The following is a 27,453-nucleotide window of genomic DNA, read 5'->3' as shown; positions in this document are numbered from 1 at the left end:
TAATCATGTTTTCAAACATAAATGATTCTTGGCGTCAAGTTGTTAAATTTGTTGTCAATAAAACTTTAGTTGAAAGGTAATTTTTACGAGTCGCCCTTTGTCTATCCATAAATTTGACAGACATTAACTTTCATATTATAATTCCCATATTGAATCATCAACACTAATTAAGTGTAACTATACTGACATCTTAGAACTTATATCTCAAGGTGGGTGGCGCATTTACGTTGTAGATGTCTATGAGCTTCAGTAACCACTTAACACCAGGTGGACTGTGAGCACGTATACCCATCAAAGCAATAAAAAAAAAAGAAACGTGAAAGGTCAACCTAATATCTGAATTCAAAAAAATATTTGGAACACTTTCAACGCAATAAGCCACTCTTGCGTATCTTTCTTGTATTATAATCAAACACTCCCGTAGAATCCAATTTACATAAACCTTTGTCCAAAGGTCAGAGCTTCACCATTTGCTATACATAGACCCTCGTATACATCTTTAAACACAGCTGGGAGTGTAGGCAATTTAACGGTATCAAATCTAAAATTATTTTAGTATAAGATGCAAAAAAAGCTTACCTTTTGACCTTTTCTAGTTGACCTTTGGCTTTTGACATTACGGTAGAGCTTACTGATTGATTACTTGACTTGTTATTTGGATCACTGAGCATTTAAAGCTCTTAGAAAATACTTCTAAAAGTATGTAGTTACTTGATAGAGTTTTACAATAATGTGTTGGATAAGTCTAAATATCTAAAAGCGTATGTATTAGATTCAATTTTAAAACGTAATTAATTTCTGTTATCTAATTTGGGTTGCATACATCTCCAATTAAGTTACGTCAGTCACGTCATCTATGGTATTGGGATTCGTAAGTGTAAATAATATAAAATTATACGTATCTAATTACCGTCTTATTATCAGATCTTAAGTTGTATAAACTAGAACAAATTGCTACCGCTTTAGAATTCTATGAATCTAAACACAAATGTATATACATAACTTAAAAAATATGTACTAAGCAATTATGTTTTTGTTTCTTTAACGTCTTTATAATAGAAAATAAAAAACCCATATATACCTGTTTATTTTTTAAATAGTTTCATCAATCATCCGAAGCAAAACAATCCTCCATTTATTCGTTGATCAAATATTAATTCCATTATACCCAAAGAGATGGAAAAACGAAAATAAAACCTTCATATTTCACATTTGAAAGGTTCTTGTAATCTGTATTCCAATTTTGGGCGGAGGTATACTGAAATCGAATAGAAAATACATGGAATTTTTCTGAAACAACGACTGATATTCTCTCTCTGTCTCTCTCTCTCTGTCTCTCTCTCTCTGTCTCTCTCTCTCTGTCTCTCTCTCTCTGTCTCTCTCTCTCTGTCTCTCTCTCTCTGTCTCTCTCTCTCTTTCTCTCTTTGTGTCTCTCTCTCTGTCTCTCTTTGTATTTTTAATTATTAATCGATAAGTTGAATAATTATCCATTAAAAAAAACGTTTCTTTGTGTTTGCCATAATAATGAATTATGTACATTTTGAACATTTCGAAAGTGATGATGATACGGGTGTGACAGTTCAGAATCTAATTTCTTGCACACGTTCGAAACAACCTTGCTGAAAAGGTCAGCTATTTTTAATGTATAATCTAATTTTTTTCTTTTGTCTCGTAGGCGATTCTTATTTTCTTATAATATACACAAGAATGGGCAACCTTTAAATGGGTTCTTTATATATCTTTTTTTAGAAAGTTGTTTATCGTTTTCTGTTTTATTTAATTCATTATATACGTATTTGCCTATATTTACTTACGTTCCAATAAGTATCTTTTTGTGTTGTTTTGTTTTCTTTCTGTTTTGTTTAGTAGCTCAACAGCACGTTGTTATTTAAGTGAAAGTTTCGTTCGTCTTAATATTCTGTGAAGTTGCCAAAGTATACAAGTTAGAAGATGAACAATCGTCTCATTGGATTTATAGTAAATACCTCATCCGTATCGTTAATACACTTTGTTAACTTCTTTTTTTTTATGGAACTACCTAAGCTGATGGTCCTAAGAGACCATTTCAGCGTAATCTTTACTAGTAAGTGAGCTCAAGGGGCTCAAACCTGATGTCGTTGCTAACACTAACCCTAGTAAGAGCAGTGCTTCGCAGAATCTACCAGCGGATCGGAAACGCGACCCACTGAGAAGATCCGGCGAGAAACTCAATGGGCTGTGTCTGTTAATTTTTAAGGGTTAATTTACTCGCCGAGCCCTTCGGGCTCGAGGAGAACGACGACCAGTGCTTAGGGTACTTAAAAGCACCTTTAGTGGATCGTAACTTCTTAAATATGTTCAGATTCATACCAGTAACGTCATTTAATGAATCACTTACTTTTTACATTCATTATATCAATATATACATAGATAGGTACGTTCAAATGGCACTAATGATCGATATTTTTGTTGCAGCGACAAATGGATCTGGCAGCGGCCCAGGCGGGGGTGAAATGCGGCGCGGGGGTGACGTCACACCGCACACACAACCCCAGCGGAGGCTCATCAAAGTCGACTTTGAAAATCTAGAGGTTAGAACGCGACTGATCTATGTATTTTAGGAGAGGCGTAACGTCGCTTTCATGAAGTCAGATATCGGACGCGTTAGGCAACCGATAAATGAGGGGCTTAGTGATATGTATTACATTTGGGGAATTCCAAAGACAGACAGTACTAATAGTTTTGCAAACGAAATCGAGCTTCCAAGAAAACGAAATGGTGTTATTTTTTTATTGATTGCTGATTGATAGGTGAACGGTCTTATGGCTCAACTGATATTAAGTAATTTAGTGGCCCATATATTATTATATAACCAAATTAATACCCTCACGTATAATGAGTCATGAGGTCGGGTAGTACTGCATAATCTGTTTTCCAACCTGCAAACCGGAGCGTAAGGCTGCTTCGCGGCATAATTATCTAGGATGGTAATACCGGTCATACAATATGCCCTAACACCAGTAATTGAGCAAACTACGGGCTTCCTTAGAAAATATGGTATCTGTCGCCGGGATTTGAACACCGTAATAGTCGCATCGCTTGATGCGAATATACAACAGGCGTCAATATCATTTAGGCCATGGTATCTTCTAGCTGCTTAGAAGTTCTGATTTGTTTCTTTTGATGATTTTCGGATTTTAGGGAACAAATATACCTAGTCAGGTCATAAATTCTGTCACATGTTTAATGTAAAATAATTGAAACAAGTTTATTCATTATGTAACCATTCATATACCAAAATGAACTTAACAAAACATAAATTCTTATGACACTAAAGTTTATTCAAAATGACCTCCGTGATTTTGAATACAGGCCTTCAATCTGCGCGGCCAGTCATCTATCGCAGCACGAACGAGGTCCATGTCAATATCGGCGGCTGCCTTAATCAAGGATGTCTTGAGTGACTCCAAATTGGGATGAGGCTTTGAGCACGCCTTTTCCTCCAAGTGTTGCCATATCTTGTAATCTAACGGATTCAAATCTGGACTGGAGGAGGGCCAGTCTTCGTGCCGGATGAAGTCGATTTCACGCGCCGCCAGCCAGTCTTGTGTGCTCTTCGCTCTATGAGCTGGCGCCGAATCTTGTTGGAATACCCAGTGCCTGTTATTCAACATGGTATGAGAAACAGGTTCCACAAAGTTCGTCAGGACTGTATTTTGATACACAACGGCATTCGTTTTTACACCTTTCTCACAAAAATGTACATCTGTTAAGCCCCAATAAGAAACTCCCAACCATACCATGAGCGAGGATGGAAAATGACCTCGTTGGACACGCGGAATACGGTTGCTCGCTTCTTCACTACTGTGTGCATACACCTTATCATTTTGTTTGTTGCAGCTCTCTTCTACGGTAAAAATTTTTTCATCCGAAAAAAGAATTTCCCGATATTTTTTTCCCGAGTACCGCTTCAACAAAGCGCGGCATCTCTTCTGTCTCAGGTCCATTAGACGAGCATTCAAACGATGTCCTGTTTTTCTTCGATATGCCCGAAGCCCTAAGTCTTCATTTAACACCCTTTTCACCGTGGTTCTTCTTAACCCCATCTGAAGGGCCAACAGTTTCTGCTTACGTTTGGGATTTCTTTGAATTCGCGCCTTCACAGCTTTTATCACTGCTGGAGTCCTAACAGACCGAGGGCGACCACTTCGTGACCTGTCATCTACACTAGAGTCTTCATTGTATCATTGGATGGTACGATAAACGAATCTTTTGGTTATATTAAAATTTTTCAGTATGTTAAAAATTTGGATTGGCGCGCAACCGCAACGATGCAACGCAATAACTGCAACACGGTCTTCTTTAAGCGTCCACTCCATATTTAAAAATGAGTAAAATTCTAAAAGTATACATTTTTATTTTCATGAACAATTCGAAATTCGAATTCAATAAACTTTTTTGTGGCCAGCATTCTAAAAGAAAAGTTTTTACTGTGTGACAATACTTATGACCTGACTAGGTATGTATATGACTTTCTTGTTCTCAAAAAGAAACAGATATTCGTAATCAACATTAAATTGCCGTGTAGATTTTTAAATAACTTTGTTCGACCACTTATCATTTTTGTTTTTTTTATTGCAATCACACGTAAAAAACTCACGTATTTGCAAGTTATTCATGCGTGTAATGACTTGTGCAACTCGGCAGATGTTACCTACCACTGAAAAGTATGTTAGGAAAGTTTTTTAAAATATAAGTTTGAATGCAAGGAAACTTCTTTTAAATATTTGAAATTGGGGGTCTCGATATTAGTTTTCTACATGCGACGATGATATTGCTCCCACGCTTCCTTCACTTTAACAACGCAATGAAGTTCTACCAGATCCAACGGACTTTTATAAAAATACTAGCCGTACTCGCCCACTTCGCTGGACATTTAAAATTAACATTATTATTTATTGTCATTATTATTAGGGAGTCCAACACTCATATAAATATTAGCGTATCCATTAAGTATATGTATTTTCTACATGTATACCAAGTTTCAAGTCAATCGGATGCATGGTGTACTAGTTATAACGGAACATCCGTAAAAACCACAGTAGATTTATATGTTAGTATCTAATAGACGAATCTGCCGAAAGCAAAAGATAATTTACTATACGGTCTTCAATATTTTCTTGTCTTTAAATACATACGCTATCAGTTAAATAAGCTCTCGAGTCTCCAAAAGGAGTTTTAACAGAATGCGTAAACATACATAATGTACACAAGTCAAATTTTTCTTCATGTACTCAGTAAACATTTTACATTATAATTTTTTGTGGCATGATCTCAATTCCAGATTTTTTTCTATTTTAAAAAGACACACCTAACTTGAAAAACTTTGGAGGAAAAAGGCTGATGTTCCATGCCTGTCACTCTTAGCGTGACTTGCATAACTAACTAAATGAATCAAACCTTTTTTGGTGTCTTACCTAAAAATTATCACCGCATCAAACTGGTCCGAAGTAAAAATAGCTTTGCATAGTGTACAAAATTATATCCAAGCACTTGTCCTAACATATTTCCCAAGGCTTCGCTGCCCCAGATACTTGAGGGTACGTGACTCTCACCGTTACTACATCAGGAATAAGATCGCAAGTTGTTTGTATATTTCATGGACGGAACTATAGCATACATTGGAATGGTGGTAAATAACCAGACTATATAAAGGTCAATACTCTCAAATATGATTATGAAGGTGTGGTTTTATTCTTATTAAACGAATACGTAGTATATTTCTAATTATGTTGTTGATACTTAACTTTATATTAGCAGTCTTGATAGTAGCTTAAAGGCAAGTATCACTCATTATAAATCTGGACATTAGAATTTGACTTTTTGAAATTGATAAATTTAAATGGAAATCATTTAGAACCATAGAGGCTATTTTTTGTCTAGATCAGGGGTTCCCAAACTTATTTTGTCTACTGCCCACTTTGAAAATAAATTATTTTTTAGCGCCTCCATTTTTTCACCTACTTATAAACCACTATAGCGAGAGCTTTGTCGTTGTCTAAGAGTCCTCTTAGATGAAATTACAAATCGCCTCCGAAGCCTCCACACAACGCCCCCTTTTTTGGTTCTCTTACCGCCCCCCATTAGACATGCAGCGCCCAAAAGGGGGCATTATCGCCCACTTTGGGAAATGCTGGTCTAGATACTAATGGTCGGGTCAGAACACTCGAACTAATATGCATAAAATGGGTTTTACACAAATTACCAATTACGTTATTTTTCAATATGGAGATTTTTTTTATTGCTTTGATGGGGAGACGAGTTCACAGCCCACCTGATGTTAAGTGGTTACCGGAGCCCATAGACATCTACAACGTAAATGCCGCCATCCACTTTGAGATAATAGATCTAAGGTCTCAAGCCGAAACGCATTACTGCGTCACGGCAGAAGTAGGCAGGTGGTGGTACCTACCCGTGCGGACTCACAAGAGGTCCTACCACCAGTCAAATGTTAATGAAGGTTGTCGGCGATGAGATGAGAACGAGTTTTAAGTATGGAGTTCCAGTTGCATTGATTCCAAGCTAAGACCAGTGTACGGCTATGTTATAAAGATTCAATTATCGCATTAAGCATTTGAAACCTTCGTTACCTAACTGGTAAAACGCACGCATCAGACGTAGCTAGCACGTGCTCTCAGTCAACTTTATTGTCATGGAAGGTAGGCCAAGAGCTCATTTTCCCGTCCGAGCGTAACTAGAATAGCCCCCTAGGCTACCAGCGAATAGTTAGGGAAAAAGAAGGAAAGAAAGAAAAAAAAAAAGCTCATAATATGGTCATACAGAGAAATAAAAAAAAACTCCGAGGAGTAACTCCGAGTAAAAGAAGCTCATTAATGTTACCGAATTGTGGAATTCGTGAATGTTCTCATTATTTTGTATGTTAATCGATTTTGAACTCGCGTTGACATTGATTTGATTACGTTCGTTTCGTGAGTGAAATTCATTCGAGACATTTCTGGAAGTTTGTGGAATTTCATATAAAAAAAAGAAAAAATGTTATTTATCACAAGTTAAAGCGCTGTCGGTTCGCAGTTATCATTTGGTACCTGCCTTGGGTCACAATATCCCATCGTCTATTTTGCTTAATGTTGATCCAATTAATACAGAAACTAGCTAAGTATTCGTTTTATACAACAAAACAGGTATATTATATAACGTTACTTAATTGTATTGATATTATAACATGGTGTTGCATGAAATATCGCATGTAACGTGTTATACAGTAAAAATGAATTATTAAAAAGTATTATTCAGTTTTAAATTCATGTGGCTCTCTAAAAAAATTTAGAGGTTTGATTACGCAAGTGACTTTTACTCTAGTCGAACGTGAATTGGACCGTGAAACGACGGAACCATCTATTTCGTGAGAGTTTTCGGGAAATCTAATATTATTAATACTAAAATAGTAATACTAATTAGACGTAGTTTGACAAACTGAAATTTAATAAACAGCACATGCACTTACGTAATCTTCAATATTGTTTGTTAAATAGTAATTAGAGACAGTTACTGTTCAAACTCGCCATTCCTCTTAGGTTCAGCATTCAAATTAAGTGTGAGAAAATTCTATCTTCTTCTTCTTCTTCTTTTTCTTCACCTATCCCACTAGGTGAGGTCGGTACAGAAATTTTTTCTATTCCATTCTCTTCTATCAGCCATCAGCTCAACACTCACTCAAAGGAGTGAGAGAGAAAGCTCTCTCATATCGCGATTCACACGCTACATTCATGTCTTCTTCGGTCGACCTCTTCCCCCCTCTACATTGCACTACCATTTCCATACATATCCTACTCACATGCATCTTCTCTCTACGCATCACATGTCCATACCACGCTATCCGTGAGAAAACATCTATGATACAATCAAATTGTTACGAAGGTGATGCTAATTCGATGGAAAAGTGAGCTCTCAAGAAAAGAAATAAAAACAAAAAATCCACTCTAAAGTGTATTTAAATAGACTTTTGTTTAGAAATCGGGTTCTGAACTTATCATGCTCAATCCGAGTCCAACCGTATGTCTTCGAAACGTAAGTATGATATTATGATATTATACTTACGTCTACGTACGTATGCGTCTAATATATAATATTATTATATAGTATAATATTAGACGTCTAGTATAATATCATTATAATTCATAATTTGCAAAATTACCTTAAGTTACAATAAACCAAATTGGCAGCTGTTGAAATTGAAATCGGTAATTATTATCGACATTACCTTAATTAATTAGGTCACAGCACTACCGCATTCCTTAGGATGGACATGAACTCGCACGCCTACTATAGTTGAAATCCATTTTTTTCCTTAACGCATTAGCGAGGGTGCGGCGTTTTGTGACGCTGACTAATTGGGTAGCTCAAGTGATGAAGAAATTATGTAAAAGCAAGGTCTATAATTATGTATAGTGTATCTCACCCGTGTAAAATTTTGTAAATATTATGTAAATATAATGGCATCGTACGTACGAGTAGCAACGGTTTTCACTTTGATAATTATAGCTATCTTACCTATGTAATAATATATAAAAATGAATTGCTGTTCTTATAGCTATCTTACCTATATATATAAAAATGAATTGCTGTTCGTTAGTCTCGCTAAAACTCGAGAACGGCTGGACCGATTTGGCTAATTTTGATCTTGAATTATTTGTGGAAGCCCAGAGAAGGTTTAAAAGGTAGATAATATATGAAATATGTAGATATGAAAATGCTCGGAATTAAATAAAAATAATAATTTTGTTTTCCCTTTGATGTGTCCCCGGTCGGACGGATTCCTTTTGTATGTTTTAAGTTTATTTTATACAATAGTTAGGTTTTTTATTTTTCGATTGAGGCACTACGAAGTCTGCCGGGTCAGCTAGTATGATATATAAATATCTACCTCAATAGGAACAGAAAGTAGAATTTGTTTAAATTGGTTTAGTTTTTGAAATTGCATTCGATATAATCCCCGTCCTGCGTTTCAAATTGGAGGTTTTACGAATGTTTCGCAAGAGAAATAGGCAGGGTAGTAGATACACTACCCTGCCATGAAAACAGTTGGTTGTATCCTAGTATTTATCAGAACTAAGTAACCTAAAGAGAAGAATAAAAAGGACACAATTTTATTTAGCTAAGCCTAAACACATCATTTTAACAAGTTCGTATTTCGTGAATCAACAATCCAAAGCGAGGGCAGTTGGGAGCCACCCCTCCGCGTCTTAACAGAACGTTGACCTCGCGCGGCAGCTGATTTTAATAGTACAGTTATTGCGTTTCGTGCAGTGCAATAAACATTATTTTAATGCACTGAATACTTATTACGTTTAAGTCACAAGTGCATAGTACAATGGCTGTTCCAACTTCGAAACAGTGTGCTTAGCGCGAGTGTTTTATCGTTCTAGATAGCCTAAAAGTTAACTCAGATTAGTATGTAAGGATGTAGGTACACTAGGGCGTTATATCATTTAGGTCACGACGACTTTCGATGACAATGAATTATTTATTGAACCGCAAACTACAAAATGTAGAATTTTTTACTGCCGCCCTGACTGCTGTGACTTGTTAATTTTGTTTATCGTAAATGCACTAAAACCGATAAACAAATATTTTAAATCATACAATATAAAAACATATTATTTATCCAGCTTAATTTTAACATTAAGTAATTTTTTCGAGTTAACGAATACTGACGAATACTTTTTACTGGTGGTAGGACCTTTTGTGAGTCCGCACGGGTAGGTACCACAACCCTGCCTATTTCTGCCGTGAAGCAGTAATGCGTTCCGGTTGAAGGGTGGGGCAGCCGTTGTAACTATACTGAGACCTTAGAACTTATATCTCAAGGTGGGTGGCGCATTTACGTTGTTGATGTCTATGGGCTCCGATAACCACTTAACATCAGGTGGGCCATGAGCTCTTCCACCCGTCTAAGCAATAAAAAAAAAAACTGAATATAAATATCCATCAAATACATTCTCACAATTTAGCACAAAGGGCGGAAAGATACGAAATAAATACCATAAATATGTTGGAGAATTTTGCTTTTTGCTTTAAACGCAAATGGGATTTGTAGATCTAATATCGTTGATATATTCAAATATAGGATAATATACATTTGGTTATATTTCGATAAGACAACGTCACATGTCTGTCATTAATATTCTATTGTATTGATTCTAATATGAACGTAATGTCTTAGATAAATTGTAATGGTTGAATGTATTTAAGTAAAACAACAATATTATCTTACGGATCATTTTAATTCATATCATTATTAGATTTTTTAACACAAGAAATGGAACAAATGAAAATCAGATGTCCTGCGAGATCCCTGTCTGGCTTCCGGCCATCTAAGGAAGTTTCCGAAATAAATTCTAATAATTTTAATTAACTACAATATTACAATTTTACTTATTACAAAACAAAGTGTAATGTCACACATGTTTAAGAACACGAAATACAATTGTAAACATCATCAGGAAAACTTTTTATAGATTTGATACTTCTTCGTTTATTGTAATCTATACTAATATAATTATAAATCCACAGTGGTTTTTACGGATGTTCCGTGATAACTACTGAACTATGCATCCGATTGACTTGAAACTTGGTATCCACGTAGAAAAGACACGTACTTAATGGATAGGCTAATATTTATATGAGCGTTGGACTCCCTAATAATAATGACAATAAATAATAGTGTTAATTTTAAATGCCCAGCGAAGCGGGCGATTACGGCTAGTATTTTTATATAGATATGCGGTGATACAACAAGAAAAGACGCAGTGCAGATTTTTTTCGAAATTGATATGTAAATGACGTCCTGTGGTACTTACGTTTATTTAGAATAAATCGTTTTTCAATATTCAATTTATAAACGATAATTACATTTCGTGAAACCTTACTCATTTTCAGTTATCAAAACCACAAGCACAATAAAAGAAATATTGACAATTGCACTGCATTCTTTCAAACCATTTGGTCGAACGGTTTTCAACAGATTTTTACATTTTCTTGACGCTATTATCTAATTCTTTAATTTAACTCATCCATCCGAAACATACGGCGTAATGACTTGCAATGAAAGATTAAGCGACAGAAAATTTGTTCCGGATTCAATTTTATTATTATTTTTATGAATTTAATTTTATGAAAATAAACTTAATTTTATTCATTGTTGCTCATGACCGAAGAATTAACAGTCAGTCCGTAAAACGATTAGTAGATTTCTTTTGTTCGGCAAAACACGAAACTAAACCTAAAACAAAGATTGCAAAAGTTTTAGTCATTTCTGAGTGTGACGTTTCTTATTTTAAGTAATAAAAATACAATAAACATTACATCGAAGTATACCGTCTTCTAGTCATATCGAATAAAAGCGGTCGTTGACCTTCACATACAATGATCCAACCCTTCAGGGTGGGAAAACTCATCGAATTAATAACCCAATAATCGAATTTTGATGATACATTGGCCTGAATTGGCTTTATCTATAATCAATTACATGTTTCATGGGATTAACTTCTTAATAGATTTGTATTATTTTTGTACTTATCTTGGGCCAGTGCTTAATAGTGCGTGCATACATAAATATCTGTTACAGACCTGTACTGATTTAAAATATCTAGTGATATAGATAGTATGTTAATAAATTTTGCAGTATTTCCTTTGCCCATTGATTGTGACAGAGAATATTTTTCAACTTCACTTCTTTTTTCAAACTGTTCTCACAGAAGGTCGCATATTTTGGAACATGAGTACGGTAACATTCCTCGTATTCCTCATAAACAAATATATAGATTAAATCACGTCTGTGGAGTGTTTTCCGTGCAGTTATTCCTTCTGTCTACTTAAGTTGCATAGGCAAATATGAGAAGGTACTGCTGCCTGCTTGTACAATATCGTATATTTTCTGGTGAATAATCAATCACTCTTCTCATGATGCCCTGACTAGTTCTTGGAACGAAGTTCCTTATGGGACGATGCGAAGGGGCACCCTAACCGGGAAAAAACATCCGTAACGTAAGATTTTTATTGATTATGCACACAGTGTACGACTTAACTTTGTAATAACGTACAAAAAATAACATATTTTTTTATCATTCATTGACCACCATCTCACCAGTGTTATTTTCTTTATACCTCGAATAGAAGTTAAAATTAATATTTTTATAATAAGGAACTTCGTTCCTATCCGGTGTCCCACGACAACACACTTCTTTTTTTAATACTTTTATTGTACATATAACTACTTATACTTTTTATTAACAATATTGGTCAACGTCAAGCTTATTTGTGATCGTATTGTCACCGAAACGACGTATTTCAGTAATAATAATAATTGTCATTGCGCTCAAACTCAACCGTAAGTGGCCTCCATGAGTCAGACGAGGTGGCTGCTCTATTTTTTTTTGTTTCTATTCAATATTAAAATTGGTTGGTTATAAACGAGAAAATATCCAACTAATAAACCTACATAGGTATCGATTTTGAAATGAAAAATATGTATATATAGGTAATTATGTAGACCGTGAGTTTAGTCTTTTGACACCACAAAATGCCTATTGCCACCCATCTCCTGACGCGAAGTCAAAGTTTGATTTGGATTGGATTCAAGGCTAATTATCTTATACTTCTTTATAGTTACTAGACTTGACTGCGGTTCGAGAATTTCGAATCACGGTACCAAAATCGATTGCATTCGAACGATGAAGATACTAATAAGAATTTTTATTTTATTTTAAAATAGGATGATGAGGATGAGGAAGACACTGAAACCTGCGCGAGTCCAGAGACGTGTGCTCCCCAGCCCTTCCCGAGGCACACTGCACCGACCACACAACAAACGCCGAAGCCTTGGAAGAGAACCGGTGAGTCCCACTTTTTAAAGCTTATTCAATTATGATTTAGTTTAAAACAATGAATTGTTAAGCTAAAAGTAAAAACAAATGATTCAGTTTAAGTAATCGATATTTGTTTACTCCGTATGCCTGATGATGTAACAAGTACCCTAGCAGCAGCAAAGAACCACAACAGGGCGATTTCAATAAAGTCATTTGTTTTCTGCCCTCATTTTTAAATAATCATAATCACTTCTTCAGATAATGTTGAAGTCTGTGACTGAAATATATTCACAATGTCACAGGCAACTAATGCACTATTGATTTAAAATGTTTTTACGAAGCATCTTATCTGACCGCGACGGGGCAACGAAAAACCGCCGTCGTCTGAAAAATGTCGGATCCCCTACATTCAATCTCGAATGCTTTTAGGCCTCTCAAGCACCGGTTACCGTTCTTGTCGAACTCGTCGATTACGACGTAGAGTTCGACGAACGAACTAACCCATAGACACAGCCCACTGAGTTTCTCGCCGGATCTTCTCAGTGGATTCTGATCCGGCGGTAGATTCTGCGAAGCACTTCTATTGCTAGGGTTAGTGTTAGCAAATTCTCTCAGGCTTAGCCCGTGAGCTCACCTACACGTCCGGTCGTAGCTGGAATAGCCTCTTAGGCCACCGGCGAATAGTTAGGGAAAAAACCACTCCAGAATTCTCGGTACAATTAAGTAAGATATATATAGGTAGATCCCATCTGTTACAAGACTTAGCAGACATTGTGAATTAGTGTATTTTTCGGATTTAAAGCACAAAATTGAAAGTTGACTTTTGGCATGTGAGGGGACTTATAAATGGCATTTTTGAGTTCGATATGACCACTACTGAAATGATTGGTGTTGTGCAGAGGAAGTTCCTCGTGCTCCACCGCGCACGCGCATCACCCACGACGAGTACCACCACTTCTGCGACCAGACCCTTGAATGTATGGAAGCATGCAATCACGCAGAGTTCTATAGTTATCAAGCTTTGTATGTTGCAGACTAAATGGCTTTGCTGTTTCATTTTAGAAAGGCGTTTACGTTTCAGTGATGTGGATATTATATTTGGTTCTAATCAATTTTTAATTACATATTTCTTTCAACCTTTCAACATGAACACTTCCTTATTGTGATATGTTTTAGATCAAAACTGCGTTGTCCCTCATATTCTCTTTTTATCTTTATTATTATTCATCATCATCTATTATAGTTTTAGTTCTTTTAATTGTGAATGTGTTTTCGTAGATATTTTTAGTTATCTTTATCAATAGGTACAACGTAAAGTTAAAATTATCGTTTTTTTCTATTTAATGACTGTTCGATTTGATCTTAAAGAATTAATTATTATATAAAAACAATATGTTATATTCTAACAGCTAAACAAAGAAGAGTATAAGAATTTGGTACAAATGCTCTCCTCATTCTTTTCCATAAATAAACAAAACGGTTCTTTTAAGGGAGACTAGATGTTATTTAATATAATTTGCAACCGGATACATTGGGAAGATCGGTGGAATTTTTATAATCTGAATCTCGGAAACGGCTCCAACGATTTTCATAAAATTTAGTATACAGGGGATTTCGAGGGCGATAAATCGATCTAGCTACGATTTATTTTCAGAAAATGTTGTTTTATTCGTGTTTTCAATAATCAACTTTATCGATGATCAGCTTAAATATAAACTATTTTTTTTTATTGAAAGAAAGTAACAAATCATATAATATCAATATGTAATTCGTAATTAAATGTAATTTCAAAAAAAAAAACACATTTTATCAGAAAAAAAACCGTACAATGCTCGGTCATCCTCTAGTTATATTTAATTGCAATAAATGTTATGTTTATAGCATACGACCTGGCGACGCAGTGTCCGTCGCGACGCGCCTCCATGCGACGCCACACGCTGACGCATCCGGCCTGTCCACCCACCGATGGCGCGCAATCCTTGCCGCACTCCAGGTTGGTGTATATCTTCATGTTTAAATTAATACGTAAAATAAAAACTTTGTACCCTTTTTACGAAAATTGCGTGGACGGAGAAGTATGAAATTTCCCACACTTATAGATAATATAGAGAAGGAGTGTAGAATGCTAATGTTTTTAAATTATGCATAAAAATACATTAAATAAATAAAAAATTATTACAGACGCCACACACCATGTATTTAACACAACACATACATAGAAATATACGGACTCTTTGTTTATTGTAAATTGTCAAATTTTGTTATTTTTTAAAGTCTGTGGTCAAATTTAGAATATTGTTCGCCTTTAATATTATTTATCTATAATTTAATTTTGACGAAATCTGTCATTATATTATATTAAACTAGAAGTATAATAGTGTTTGACAATAGAATAATAATAATGTTTAATCTTATAATTATATTTAACTATAGTCAAATTTTGACTACTGCGGGACCACAAGTCAATCAAAATATACGACGATGCATTAGAAATACAAGAAGCTTCCTTGTGAGACGCTTGCTAGCGGCAGCTTACAAACATGACTTGGTGCTCAGAATCATTTTCGAAAACGAAGATATTGTTTTTTTTTTATGACGCAATGCAATAGAATAAAAACACAGTTCAAGTACTTGGTTGAGGGTGAATTCCAGTGGTTGCGGTTATTAACCCCATAATTTTGTTCGTATTCATTGCGCGTTATAAAAAAATAACGTTTCTAATTTTTTCCGTTAATCACAATGAAAGTATGATATGATATTCTGATAATTATTAAAGTTATTGTATTTGATTTTCCTAGACCAGGTTCTCGCGCATCGTGCGCTGGTGCGGCTTCGATCGCGAGTAGTGACGCTGACGTCCAGCTCGGGGAGCTCTCCTGGTCGCGGTCCTCGCTTCAGGATGAACTGATCAAGTCGGTTAGTGGAAGCCCCAATCATGGATCGCATGTGAGTTACACGTAGTCCTTAGTTTAAAGGTCCCGCTAAAAACGATGCTACGCTAACTAAAACTATGCTATATATTTTTTTCCAAATGTACGGTAGTAAGACAAAAATCATTAGAAATAAAATTTGAATAGAATTGAATTGAAGAATTTAGGAGCACGTAATATGTATGACGTAGTATATAGAGCATGTGCTTACTCCAATGGAAAAAATCGTTTTAATATCAAATGGAAGAATTCGAATGAATGAAATTTTATGCTTGGATCGATAGTAGTCTTTGAAGTCGTCGTGGCCTAAAGGATAAGACGTTCGGTGCATTCGTATCTAATGATGCAACGGTGTTCGAATCCCGCAGGCGGGTACCAATTTTTCTAATGAAATACGTACTCAACAAATGTTCACTATTGACTTCCACGGTGAAGGAATAACATCGTGTAACAAAAATCAAACCCGCAATATTATAATTTTCGTAATTACTGGTGGTAGGACCTCTTGTGAGTCCGCACGGGTAGGTACCACCACCCTGCCCATTTCTGCCGTGAAGCAGTAATACGGTTCGGCTAGAGGGGTGGGGCAGCCGTTATAACTATACTGAGACAATAAGCAAAAAAAAGTAGTCGTATATTTATGTATTTTTTGTATAACTAGTAATACTTTGATGTTTTCAGAAGCAATGGCAAGACGCAATCATGTCTGACGATCGGCTGTCGCTGACCTTGGAGGAGATCGTGCACATCAGGTCCGTGCTGACGAAAGCCGAGCTCGAGGTCTTACCTGTTGAAGGCAGAGTCAAGGAAGACGTTGAGAAGAGAAGGGTAAGAACATTGAAGTTACCTCCCGACAGCGATTTGTTAGTCAATCAACATGTGATCGCATATAAAAATGCAAATAGACTTATCTTGATGTTTTAATTATTTATTTTAAAAATTGTTTCCAGGTATGCTTCTTGTGTTTGAAGACAAGATTCGGTATTTTTGGTCCCTGGGGCCAGAAATGCAAACTATGCAAAAAGACTGTCTGTCAGAAGTGTTGTTCGAAGGTACGGCCACTTTATATACTTATATATATTAATATAGCGTTGAATAATAATTTTACACTTGACTTAAAAATAGCTTGTAATTTATTTGGTCCTTGATTGTATTGGGCGTAAATGTTGCATTTTAAGCAGGTTTCATTATGAACATTAGATAAATCGCACCTTTAGAATAAATATAGAAGCCCATTTCGAAATATTTGGATTTCGAATTTAATTCAAAAATGGACCTAGAACGATCATTTTGGATTGGGTGTCTAAAATTGTAAGGGTGCGAAATACCCTGTCTCCAAATGAGGTCGGTTCTAAGTTATAGTAGGTATAAAAGCCATAAATGAGAGATTTCACATTGGCGAAAAGAATACTTTGTTTAATAAAGTATTTTACTGCGGTCGTTCACCCCTGTAATATGTACCTTTTACATTGCGGGCTCATGCAATTACCATTAAAGTTATACTTAGAACAAATTTTTGTTTGCTATTATATTAAATTAATGCACGTATACTAAGACGAGGCTAATTTGCAACACAGTCCATTTTGACTCAATATTTAAGTACGCGGTAAATAAAAATAGCTTTTTTTAATTAAATTTCATATGTGTTCATGATCAGATGCGTATACCAACGGAGCATTTCGCTCACGTGCCAGTTGTCCTGCTGAGTCCATCGCTGCTGCCGTCGCCGGAGGACGAGGCTCACTCCTCCTTCCCGAGGAGCCTCATGTCGAGACTGGTCTCGCCTGAGTACACGGTAATTTAAAATTATACTAATTATACGATTAATGTGACTCCTTCATGGCGGAGTCTGGAGAGTCCGCCGAACAGTGGTCGGCCAGGCCGTAGCTAGTACGCCAGGTGGTGGGAACAGCTTGCCCCCCACATGCCGCGGATGGTTTTAGTTTCGATTGGGATTTGGACGTAGGTTGTCGAGTTGTTTAATACATGTCCGTCCATTGCCTCTAGCTTGCAGACTGAGGAAAACCATGACATTATCCTTAATTTTTTTTTAAAGTAAATAATCAATTACGGTAAATATCCATTGTTAAGCATTCACGGTGTTTTTGATAATATCCGTGAGCACTATACCCAATATTGCCTTGGCAACCTAAACGAATACCAGACGTCAGAGACCGTACAATATTGATTAAGTTAATAGCATAAGTTTTAAATTTCGAATTCGTTCAATGGCGTCCACAGAGCATGGTGGAGAACAGCGTGGGCAGCGCGCCGAGCAGCCCGGCGGGGGCGCGGCGGGCGGCGGCGAGCAGCGCGCCCCCCTCGCGCGGCCCCACCCCGCTGTCCCTGCCGCCCGCGCCGCTCATGTCGCGCAGTGTGGACGCGCCCGCAGACACGCTGTACCGCAGGTATGTGCCTCTGGACACGACATCTTGGACTTTTAAGTCACCTATCCTACTCTTCAAACTGGAACGTTTTGCGTCAGAAACCTCCACCCAACTGTGTGAGTTTACAATGACCGATATGAAGAAAAATAAATCTGGCTTAGTCTTTATAACACGATGTTATTTCTTCATCGTGGAAGTCTTTTGTAAACACGTGTAAAGAACGTATATCGCATTACAAAAATTGTTACCTACCTGCCGGATTCGGAACATCACTCGATACGAGTACGCTATGAGTTACTCGTTCATTTCACCGGCTCGAACTGACCGGCCTTCATGAAACCTATCATCTCAGAAGCGGTCGATATGCCTGTGTCTTTAGTTGGAACTGAATAAATAAGTCGTCCATATACAGGCCAGCATCAGTCTGTTTCTTTAACCTATGATGACTTAAAAAAATAACTGCACAATGCTCTCTTTCAAGCATCTCTTTTTATATTGCGGTTGCCTACATCCAACACTAGTACATTCGGGTAATTAATATAGGTATTAATCTGTGGTCCCTTCTTCACCGATAAGAAAATAAACCCCACTGAGTTTCTTGCCGGATCTTCTCAGTGGGTCGCGTTTCCGATCCGGTAGTAGATTCTACGAAGCATAGGTAGGGAAAAAACCTTTCCGTCCCTGCTCGTTTGCTTGTGTGTACACGCTCGCCCCTGATCCGGCAGGTCCCGCTACAGCCGCAGCCCGACCGGCGCGGCCGAGCGTCTCCGCGGCGTGCAGATGGCGGTGTGCCACGACTGCAAGGCGATGGTGCTGCAGATCATCAAGTCGTCTCGGGCGTCGCGCTCGGCGTCCCGCGATCGAGCCCTGCGGCACCTCACCCTCGACCTGGCACCAGTCTACACGCCGAACTGCTAAACTTATACCAGATAAATATCGAGAATCGAGGAACCGCTTTTGGAAACATCAATATATTTTTTTGCACTTGCAATAAAACACCAATGGAACATTTATAGTGTCATGCAAAATAAATATCAACAGAGTTGAACGTGGCCGAATGTTGGTAACGAAAAACTACCCGCTTAAAGTCATTAGGATTATTGACCCTCGAGTTATGAGCGCTTTATCCTACAGGCCCATAAAGTGTTAAAAAAAATTTAATTCCATTTATGTTTTTAAGCTTCGAGAGCGGTTTCCTCTTGCTTAACCCTTTCAATCTCAATTATAACTATTTGATCAAAATAAAAATTAGCTTGCCGACAATGTCTGTTGAATATGAAAAAATCTACCCGATAAGAATATTTGGGTTAAACTACAGCCGTAATGTACTATTTTTATTCTTGTATCAATTAGTCGACATATTCTATCCCTAGTAATATTTGACAGCTCGAGGTTGTTGGCAACCCTGTTCTTATTTTGATCGCATAGTCGGTATTTTGTCGTAATTGTATTGGATTTTATCCACTTATTTGGTAAGATTAAGTACGTTATAATTATATCGAATAACAATTTTCTGTCAATGAAATGATAAATATTCAATTTTGTGAAATAAAAATTTTATTATGGTTTTAACGCCGTTGCTCAAAAGAAAAGAATTTGCTTTCAGCACACAAAACAAAAAAATATAATTCGAATGTTTAATTATTAAATCGTGTTTTTAATGAAATTCGATTTTTTCTTTAAACTTAACTTTAATTATTTTTAAGGCTATTGTAAACTACAAGTACTTATGATACGGAAAATACAATACAATTACGGCCATTTTATTTCTTGTAGTAATGTGATCACAAAATTTATCGATGCTGGAAATAATCGAGTAGGGTAGGGAAGTTTCGATATATTTAAACTGGCAATAATGAAATATCAAAGACAAAAAATTACAAATAACATTTTTGTACATCTTGCTTCATTACCCCAAAAGCAAAAGGTTTTCCTCATCGATAAAATTTGGAGATGTACTTTCGTCAAGTAGTAATTGTTGACTAGTTATACACGAGACTTCATGATGTTTTAATTTCTATAAATTATGATTTGTTATATTTGGTTTTTAAAATTTATTATTATTCTTATTATCATGTGACATTAATTTTATTTTTGACATAAATTCATTATCAATTTTGTTATCTAAAGTGAGAAACAAGCATATTTTTAAAATCCTAATCTTGTAAAACTAGTTAATAATTATTGATATAAAAACCATAGTTCTCATTTATTTAGTAAACCAATACTGTGCAGTAATTTTACTAAATTAAAAATTTTGAAAATCTAACTTGAAACTTGCTAATCAATATCGCTACATTGGTAAAAACACGTTATATAGATTAGTCGACAGTAATTTGACTGATTCATACAACGTTTCCTAATCGATAAATAAAAATAAAGTCGAACATTGGTTTCAATTCAATATTCTCATTTTAATATCGATTAAAATATACATTGACTGCTAATGTTTTAGTATATCTGTTAAATCGATAAACTAAAACATGCGATGTCTAAAATCAATGTGTCGATATCGATTTAATTTAATTTAAATACGGATCTAATTTCCATTGAATAATTGTTTGTTGAGTGTAGAATATGATAAATTTATTAATGTGTGTAATGAAAAAAATAATCGTATTAACCGTACAAATGCATTTTATCATTACTTGTTATTCTACGTACCTATGTATGTGTGCACTTTCAAAAGAACCACAGTGACGTGCAATTAACCAATAAAAATTAGCAGTACTTTAGTACTTTTAGATTTATTTTTCCAAAATATATTTCATGAAAAATAGTCCATTATTGTTGTTAAATATCTAAGAATTATTCTTGAATATTCTTAAGTATTCTTGTTCATGCACTAAACATTTTAGTATGCACTGATGATTGAATTGTTACTATGTACTGCACGTTGCCGGTCGGTTCAATGACTTACATTCCAGTGGAAATTACGATCTAAGTGTCAAAAGTATGATTAGATTTATCTCGAGCTTCCTCGGTTGTGTAGACATTGAGCGTGTTCCATGAACGGACCACTAGTAACACGAATTTTTTTATAATAGACAGAAACAATATTTGACAATACTTGATGACCTACGACAGATGCTTTTTTTTATTTATCGCACAAACAATATTTTCGTTATAAATTACAATAAATAAATACATTTAAGAAATCCTTAAAGTAATGTTGCAAAAATTTTAAATTATTATATGAAATTATAAAAATGTAAAAATTTAAGTCATATATTTTGTCGCGTTTGTATTGTAAATTTAAATAAATAGGTGAATCAGAATATTATTAATGTATTTTTCCGAGAATTAGATGTTTTCTATATCTACATAAATGAATTGTTTGATTACTGTGTTCAGAGAATATTTAATGTGTAGTTTGAATGTTGTGTAAAGAGAAAAAAATATGTATTGAAAATGTAGTGAAATTAATTTACATACTGTATTCATTGAAGCTGTGTCTCTTAACAAAGAGCTTACCCTTTAAACTTGTTTACGACTAAAAGTTGAGTTCACGCGGTATCGATGCGGAGGTTTTGGATAATATTATTGGCACGGAGCCAAATTGATTGGCATTCTGAATCAAAGTCAGAAAATAAGTTGATTCAATTATTATATTATTTTTTTATTTAATAGACGGTTTTGTTTTATAATTGGCAACACGGACTTGTGTGTTGTTACATACCTACTCGTTGATTGATGTAAAATTTGTGCTGATGAAATAGCATTATGGAGAAGTCACAGATTATATAAACAAAAAGAAATTCGGAACAAAAATTATTCATTTAATTGTGTTGTTATAAAAGGAACGATGTTTATGGGTGTAGACATCGAACGAGTACTTATGAAATTGCTGAGTATCGCGCAGTGCAAAAATAATTTACAGTGTTCGTGCTTCAGTGCCAATAGAAAAACTTAAGTTACAGTCCAAAGCCAAAAGTTCCGTAATTTGGAGTTTTAGAACGAGATCTTCATAATTGTTTTTTTTTAAATCTTCGCAAAACCTTAGAGTACTTGTCTTATGAGAGACGATACTCTTCGAGTCCAAAATTATCGGGTTATCATATTATTCTTTACTGCTCCAATATTTCGTATTCAGTTTTAGTCATTTACGTTTTAATGATAGTTTGTACCGAATGAAGCCAACTTATGTTTGATTTGGTTATGCGGACGACAAATTTGAGCCATTTATCCGATTAAATTGTGCCATAAGTAATTATATTTTATTGGTGACTAGCTTGCGACTAGTTTGGACGTCAATAGTCGTTCGTTGCGTCACGACAATGCTATAATTATAATGTGTCTTAACCTTAGACGTGCCTGAGAAACTGAGAACAAAACCTTATGTTACAAATAAGCTGAGTTTTCATTATTTTGAAGCTACTTTTTTGTCATGTTAGATAAAAATATAAAAAAAAAAAATGAACTTTGTTATGTTACATTGATCTAATCATCGTCAGAGCCATAAAGTTGGATGTCCAACTCAGAAGAGAATAGACTTTATTACTAGAAACTAGTTTCATATATTATCTAAATATTAAATCCGACCTTATGGATCTGAATTCTTCAAGCCTGTGTGTTGATTGATAATGTGTATTAATTTTGTTTGTGTAACTAAATTATTTTACCAAATATTCTGTAGCCTTCAATATTTTATTGTAAATAAGTCGTTTCATATTTACTACAAATCCTATTTAGTACTAGTTTTTGAATTTAAAATCATTGTTAACATTGTATATGCCTTTTGTAACTGGGTTCTCCTTTCTTTTACAATCCCTCCGCTGTTTTATTTTAGTTTAAGTACTAAATGTTTGAAATATATTATAACGGATAAGGCCTAATTTTGTTAAAAATCGAATTAATTCTTCATTTTCTTTTAGCTTCAAATGTTAATGTCTTTTCAAAATGTGTATATCAATTGGATTCCCAGTTAAGAATTCTTGTAAATGTTTGTAAATTCTGTAGTCTATATTAGATGTTATGTAGATTGTAATTGTCTAAAACTTATTAAGTAAAAAGAATTGAGAAAAATATTAATAACGATAAATTAAAAATAATTACAAATCGTTCAAAATTTGCGTTTTATTTCTAGTTTCAAACAACAATTCTACTGATTAATATCAATCAAAATCTTTCTATGAAAACTTCTATGAATGATACATGGTATAGTTATGGGTGTATTTACGATCAGAGAAATATTTATTTATTGTTACAAATAAACAATGATGAACATCAATGTAATACATTTATTGTTTCACTATTGATGTACATTTCTGCTTAAAATAAATAAATTGTACTAAAAATTAACATTTAACCGACAACTAGCAAGCCTTCGTCCATGAACGTGTGGGGGGGCACTTCTAGGTTGAGGGGGGCGGGGCCTTTGCGGATTCGTCCGGAAGCATCGTAGTGGGAGCCGTGGCAGGGACAGTAGTAACCCCCGAATTCACCAGCATTGGCTACGGGCACGCATCCCAAGTGGGTACATACGCCGATCACGACCAACCACTTGGGGTTTTGGGTGCGTTGATCGTCGTGCTGAGGGTCACGGAGCGTGTCGACAGGCACAGCCTTCTCGGTCGAGATTTCGTCTGCTGTCCTGAAAGTTATGGTTTTTGCATTAGTATTAATTTATTTTAATTTTCTAGTTACAGACAAAATGTCAACAACAACTATAGGGTTTTTTTAATAGGGACGCTCCAACTTTGACAGCTCGTAGAGGCCATCTTGGTAAAGCGATGGTTGTCAAATTTGGCATGAACACATATTTGGTCGTGACATTACACCATGGAACTCTACACGCTTTTGTCCGGCGATATTAACGGTCCTATCTCTTCGAAGATGCGCAAGGGGCCGCGCTCACTCAATGGCGACCGATATCGGAAGATGATAACAAACTTTTTGTGGCCTAGGATAGATGATGTGGATCTCACAAACATGTGGTTCCAATAGGACGGCTCCACTTTCCATACAGCACGAAAAACATTTAATTTATAGGATGAGAAATTCGAAGGCTCCATCATCTCGCGCGATGGCGGCATCAACTAGCCACCGAGATCGTGTGACTTAACACCGCTCGACTACTTTCTGTAGGCCTACGTGAAATCTCTAGTCTATACACACAAACTAGCATATTGCCGCCTTGAAAGCTAACACATAACTCGCGCTTTTCGTAAAATTGAGCCCCATTTATACGAAGATGTCATACAAAATTGGTTCACTAGGATACATCACCTACAGCGGAGTCGCGGCGGCCGTTTGGCTGAAATTATATTCCATACATAATGTCATTGAATTACCTTTAAATAAAATAATATTTGTGGCAAAATCATTAAACGGGCTTTTTTATTTTATTTTTAAGTTCAAGCGCTCTTAATGAAAAAGCTTTTATTTAAGGATAACATGACGAAATAATATACATAATATATAAATAATTTTTTATCAAATTGGCAATTTTTGTAGTTTTACCTAATATGATTTAAGTCAATGTCTTTTAATACAGTAAATAAATAAAATAAATATCTGAGTGAATAAATTAGGTATTAGTATTAAACTTAATTCCATATTCTGTTTCATTATTGTAATAATATAATGACAATAAAAAACGAAACTAGTCTCTGCATGTCGTATCCGACAAATCATTGTCACCATAAATCTTTTAAAAAAAAATTATTGCTTAGATGGGTAGACGAGCTCACAGCCCACCTGGTGTTAGGTGGTGGTACCTGGTATTGAAGAAATAGCAAGAACTTATTTAAGGTTCTAATATATATTTTTATGTATTGGTGAAGAAGCTCAGAGCCACCCAGTGTTAAGTGCTTACCAGTACCCATAAGCATTACAATGTGAATGTCACAAAGCTTGAGATGAAGTATCTCAATTGTATTGTTACACTCTTCAATTAAATGTATGACTGATTCTTATATTTTAGGATGGTGCTACTTATCCAGGACAATGAGTCAGTCATGACAAAAAATGTAGTTTTTTTTTTTAGATTAGTGGACGAGCTGACAGCCCACCTGATGTTAAGTGGTTACTGGAGCCCATAGACATTTACAACGTAAATGAGCCACCCAGCTTGAGATATAAATTCTAAGGTATAGTTGAGATATAAGTCTCAGTATAGTTACAAAGGCTGCCACGCCCTTCAAATCGAAACACATTTACTGCTTCACGGCAGAAATAGGCGGGGTGGTGGTACCTACCCGTGCGGACTTACAAGAGGTACTTCTACTACCAGTATTCTTTTTGCATTATATTATGAGTTAATTGTGAAAGTCATTTGCAAATATATCATGCTATCTATGCTCATATACTCTTATAAGTACTTAAGTAATACTGTTTTTTTTTGTTCACAAACACATGCTTTACCTGTGACGGATAAACAATGGTTTTCCTCTCCACTTGAAGGTCACAGACTTTCCTTCTGGAATTTCAGCCAGCTTGATTTCAATCTTGGCTAAAGCCAAAACATCAGCAGCCGCTGCCATTGATGACACAAAGTGGGTGACCACAGATTTGGCAGCATAGGCACCAGCTACACTTCCAGCTGGAAATTTATTTATAGAATTACTAATTACAATACTATATTAAACAAAACAAAATATTCAAATATATTGGGCAGATGAGTTTATGGTCCCGCTTGTGAGAAGATTTCCGAGCCCACATACATTGTAGGTTTACCCCCAGTATATATACTCTACCCAGTAATATAGTGTCCAAAATGCAACAAGGGATATTGTAATACACAGTTTTCATATTAATGTGATAGCATTATAGATTAATTTCACAATTATATTTAATGTGTTCCTAGCGTGGCTTTCACAGAAAAACAATCTGCCTTTATACCTAAATGGTACCTAATGTTTGTCTGGAAGAGATTGTTTTTAGTCATAAGACCGCCTATTGTATAAATATACCTGAATGTTTACTGTTTTTTAAAGTTAGATGTGTTTTTGTTAAAAAAATCCTTCTCTACCTTTAATCCTGGAGATTGCATAAATCTCAAAATATAGGGAACTCCTGACATGTGAAGCTCATTATATTAGCTCATTAAATAATAGTATGGTAGATGTATGTAGCCACAAAACTATTACAGATTTTACAGATTGTTTTCTTTAATTGGGTTTCAACAAACATATTATTACAAGCATTTGAGCCGTGTTGATTTGGATAGTGGTTACCATAATTTGAACAATGTTAGGATTGCATTCAAATCATTGCCTGCTGTTGATTAGTTTTATGTCAATATTGTTGGAATGATGTCAACTACAGTACTAGAGGTATGGAATCTTTTTTTGAGATAAAATATAAACTAATAAGATGCGTAATATTTTTGGAAGATTTATGAAGAAATCTTAACCAAAATTAAGTCAAAATATACTAACCACCAGCAATAAGGTACGTAAAAGATTGCCTTTCATCAATAGTTTCATTGGCCTTCGAAGTCGGGTCCTGAGTCTCTTTGCGACGGTAAGCCGAGAAATCCGGGTATGAAATGTCAGTATGAGCGAAACGTACTTGGGCAGGTACTGCAAATGACAAGTTATGTAACAATATCAATCAAACCTAAACAAATTCTATTTCATCGTATTTATACCTCGTAAGTAACTTACCTCTAGTTCCTGCTTTGACCTTCAAACCCTGAATCGGCAGGGATCCATGCAAAGTTTCCACAGTTGAAGTTTTTGGCAAGGGCAGGACAACCGTTTTCTCGGAGGGTGTTGGTACGACCACCACAGGTTTCAGGCTGTTAGCTACGACTTGTGTAGAAGACTTAAAATAAGGGGCCAAATGCCCAGCTCTTACCACAGAATTCATTTTGTTTCGATAGATTATAGGCAAATAATGATTTTTTCACTACTTTTCGTAGTGCAGGTGTTCGATCCAGAAATGAAACGTCAATTTTGTTGTCAATGTCAGAAAAGAAGATTGCAAGATTGCAAAAATCAATTGTCAAAAGTTTTTTTCGTATCATTATCGTAATAATTTGCATTGCATATAAGAATAAAATAAATGGAACACTAGCAATGCAAATTTCCATTAAATCATAAATCTTGTTAACTTTCTTGACATTCTTCACCAAAACATAAAATATCGTTTGTCAATTTTGTCTTATTAAGTAGAACAATTTTTAATCATGGCAGCACTAAAATCGTTCAAAAATTTTGTTGGATGAAATATTCGTGTTTGTTAAGACAAATTAACAAAAACAAGCAGAAAAAAATGCTAATGTTTACAGAATATAGCAAATAAAGATATAGTAAGAGATAATAG

At 35.3% G+C, this 27,453-nt stretch overlaps 2 protein-coding genes across 11 annotated transcripts in view; one reads left to right on the top strand and one right to left on the bottom strand.

Annotated features, from left to right (window-relative positions):
- spir (spire type actin nucleation factor) overlaps positions 1–19,849 on the top strand; it is a 212,838-nt gene extending 192,989 nt beyond the window's left edge. For 2 of the 10 annotated variants that reach the window (XM_089727146.1, XM_089727144.1), the window contains 10 exons: positions 2,455–2,570; positions 12,773–12,893; positions 13,766–13,843; positions 14,748–14,859; positions 15,665–15,812; positions 16,478–16,624; positions 16,747–16,848; positions 17,454–17,591; positions 18,038–18,204; positions 18,909–19,849. In XM_089727146.1, coding sequence (XP_089583272.1) covers positions 2,455–2,570; positions 12,773–12,893; positions 13,766–13,843; positions 14,748–14,859; positions 15,665–15,812; positions 16,478–16,624; positions 16,747–16,848; positions 17,454–17,591; positions 18,038–18,204; positions 18,909–19,101 — 1,322 coding nt within the window. In that variant the 3' untranslated portion in view covers positions 19,102–19,849. The remainder of the gene's footprint in view (positions 1–2,454; positions 2,571–12,772; positions 12,894–13,765; positions 13,844–14,747; positions 14,860–15,664; positions 15,813–16,477; positions 16,625–16,746; positions 16,849–17,453; positions 17,592–18,037; positions 18,205–18,908) is intronic. The other 8 variants (XM_089727150.1, XM_089727149.1, XM_089727148.1 and 5 more) reach the window with 7 other exon arrangements.
- Positions 19,850–23,241: 3,392 nt separating this feature from the next.
- On the bottom strand, positions 23,242–27,095 carry LOC114248092 (cytochrome b-c1 complex subunit Rieske, mitochondrial). The gene is made up of 4 exons (XM_028181212.2): positions 26,793–27,095; positions 26,565–26,708; positions 25,549–25,726; positions 23,242–23,776 (listed from the first exon to the last, which is right to left on the bottom strand). Exons 1-4 carry the CDS (start codon positions 26,995–26,997, stop codon positions 23,488–23,490), a joined length of 816 nt encoding a protein of 271 aa, XP_028037013.2. The 5' UTR covers positions 26,998–27,095; the 3' UTR covers positions 23,242–23,487.
- Positions 27,096–27,453: the final 358 nt, after the last annotated feature.

Source organism: Bombyx mandarina, chromosome 04 (assembly GCF_030267445.1).
Source record: "Bombyx mandarina strain Sakado chromosome 04, ASM3026744v2".
NCBI classification, from domain to species: domain Eukaryota; kingdom Metazoa; phylum Arthropoda; class Insecta; order Lepidoptera; family Bombycidae; genus Bombyx; species Bombyx mandarina.
The sequence above is the reverse complement of the archived record's forward strand: the minus strand, read 5'-3'. Positions and strand labels throughout refer to the sequence as shown.

Coding starts and splice junctions, on each gene's coding strand:
- LOC114248092 (XM_028181212.2), bottom strand. CDS start 26,997: ATGAATTCTGTGGTAAGAGCTGGGCATTTGGCCCCTTATTTTAAGTCT. Junction 25,727..26,564: donor TACGTACCTTATTGCTGGTG/GTTAGTATATTT, acceptor ATAAATTTCCAG/CTGGAAGTGTAGCTGGTGCC. Junction 23,777..25,548: donor CCATTGTTTATCCGTCACAG/GTAAAGCATGTG, acceptor CATAACTTTCAG/GACAGCAGACGAAATCTCGA.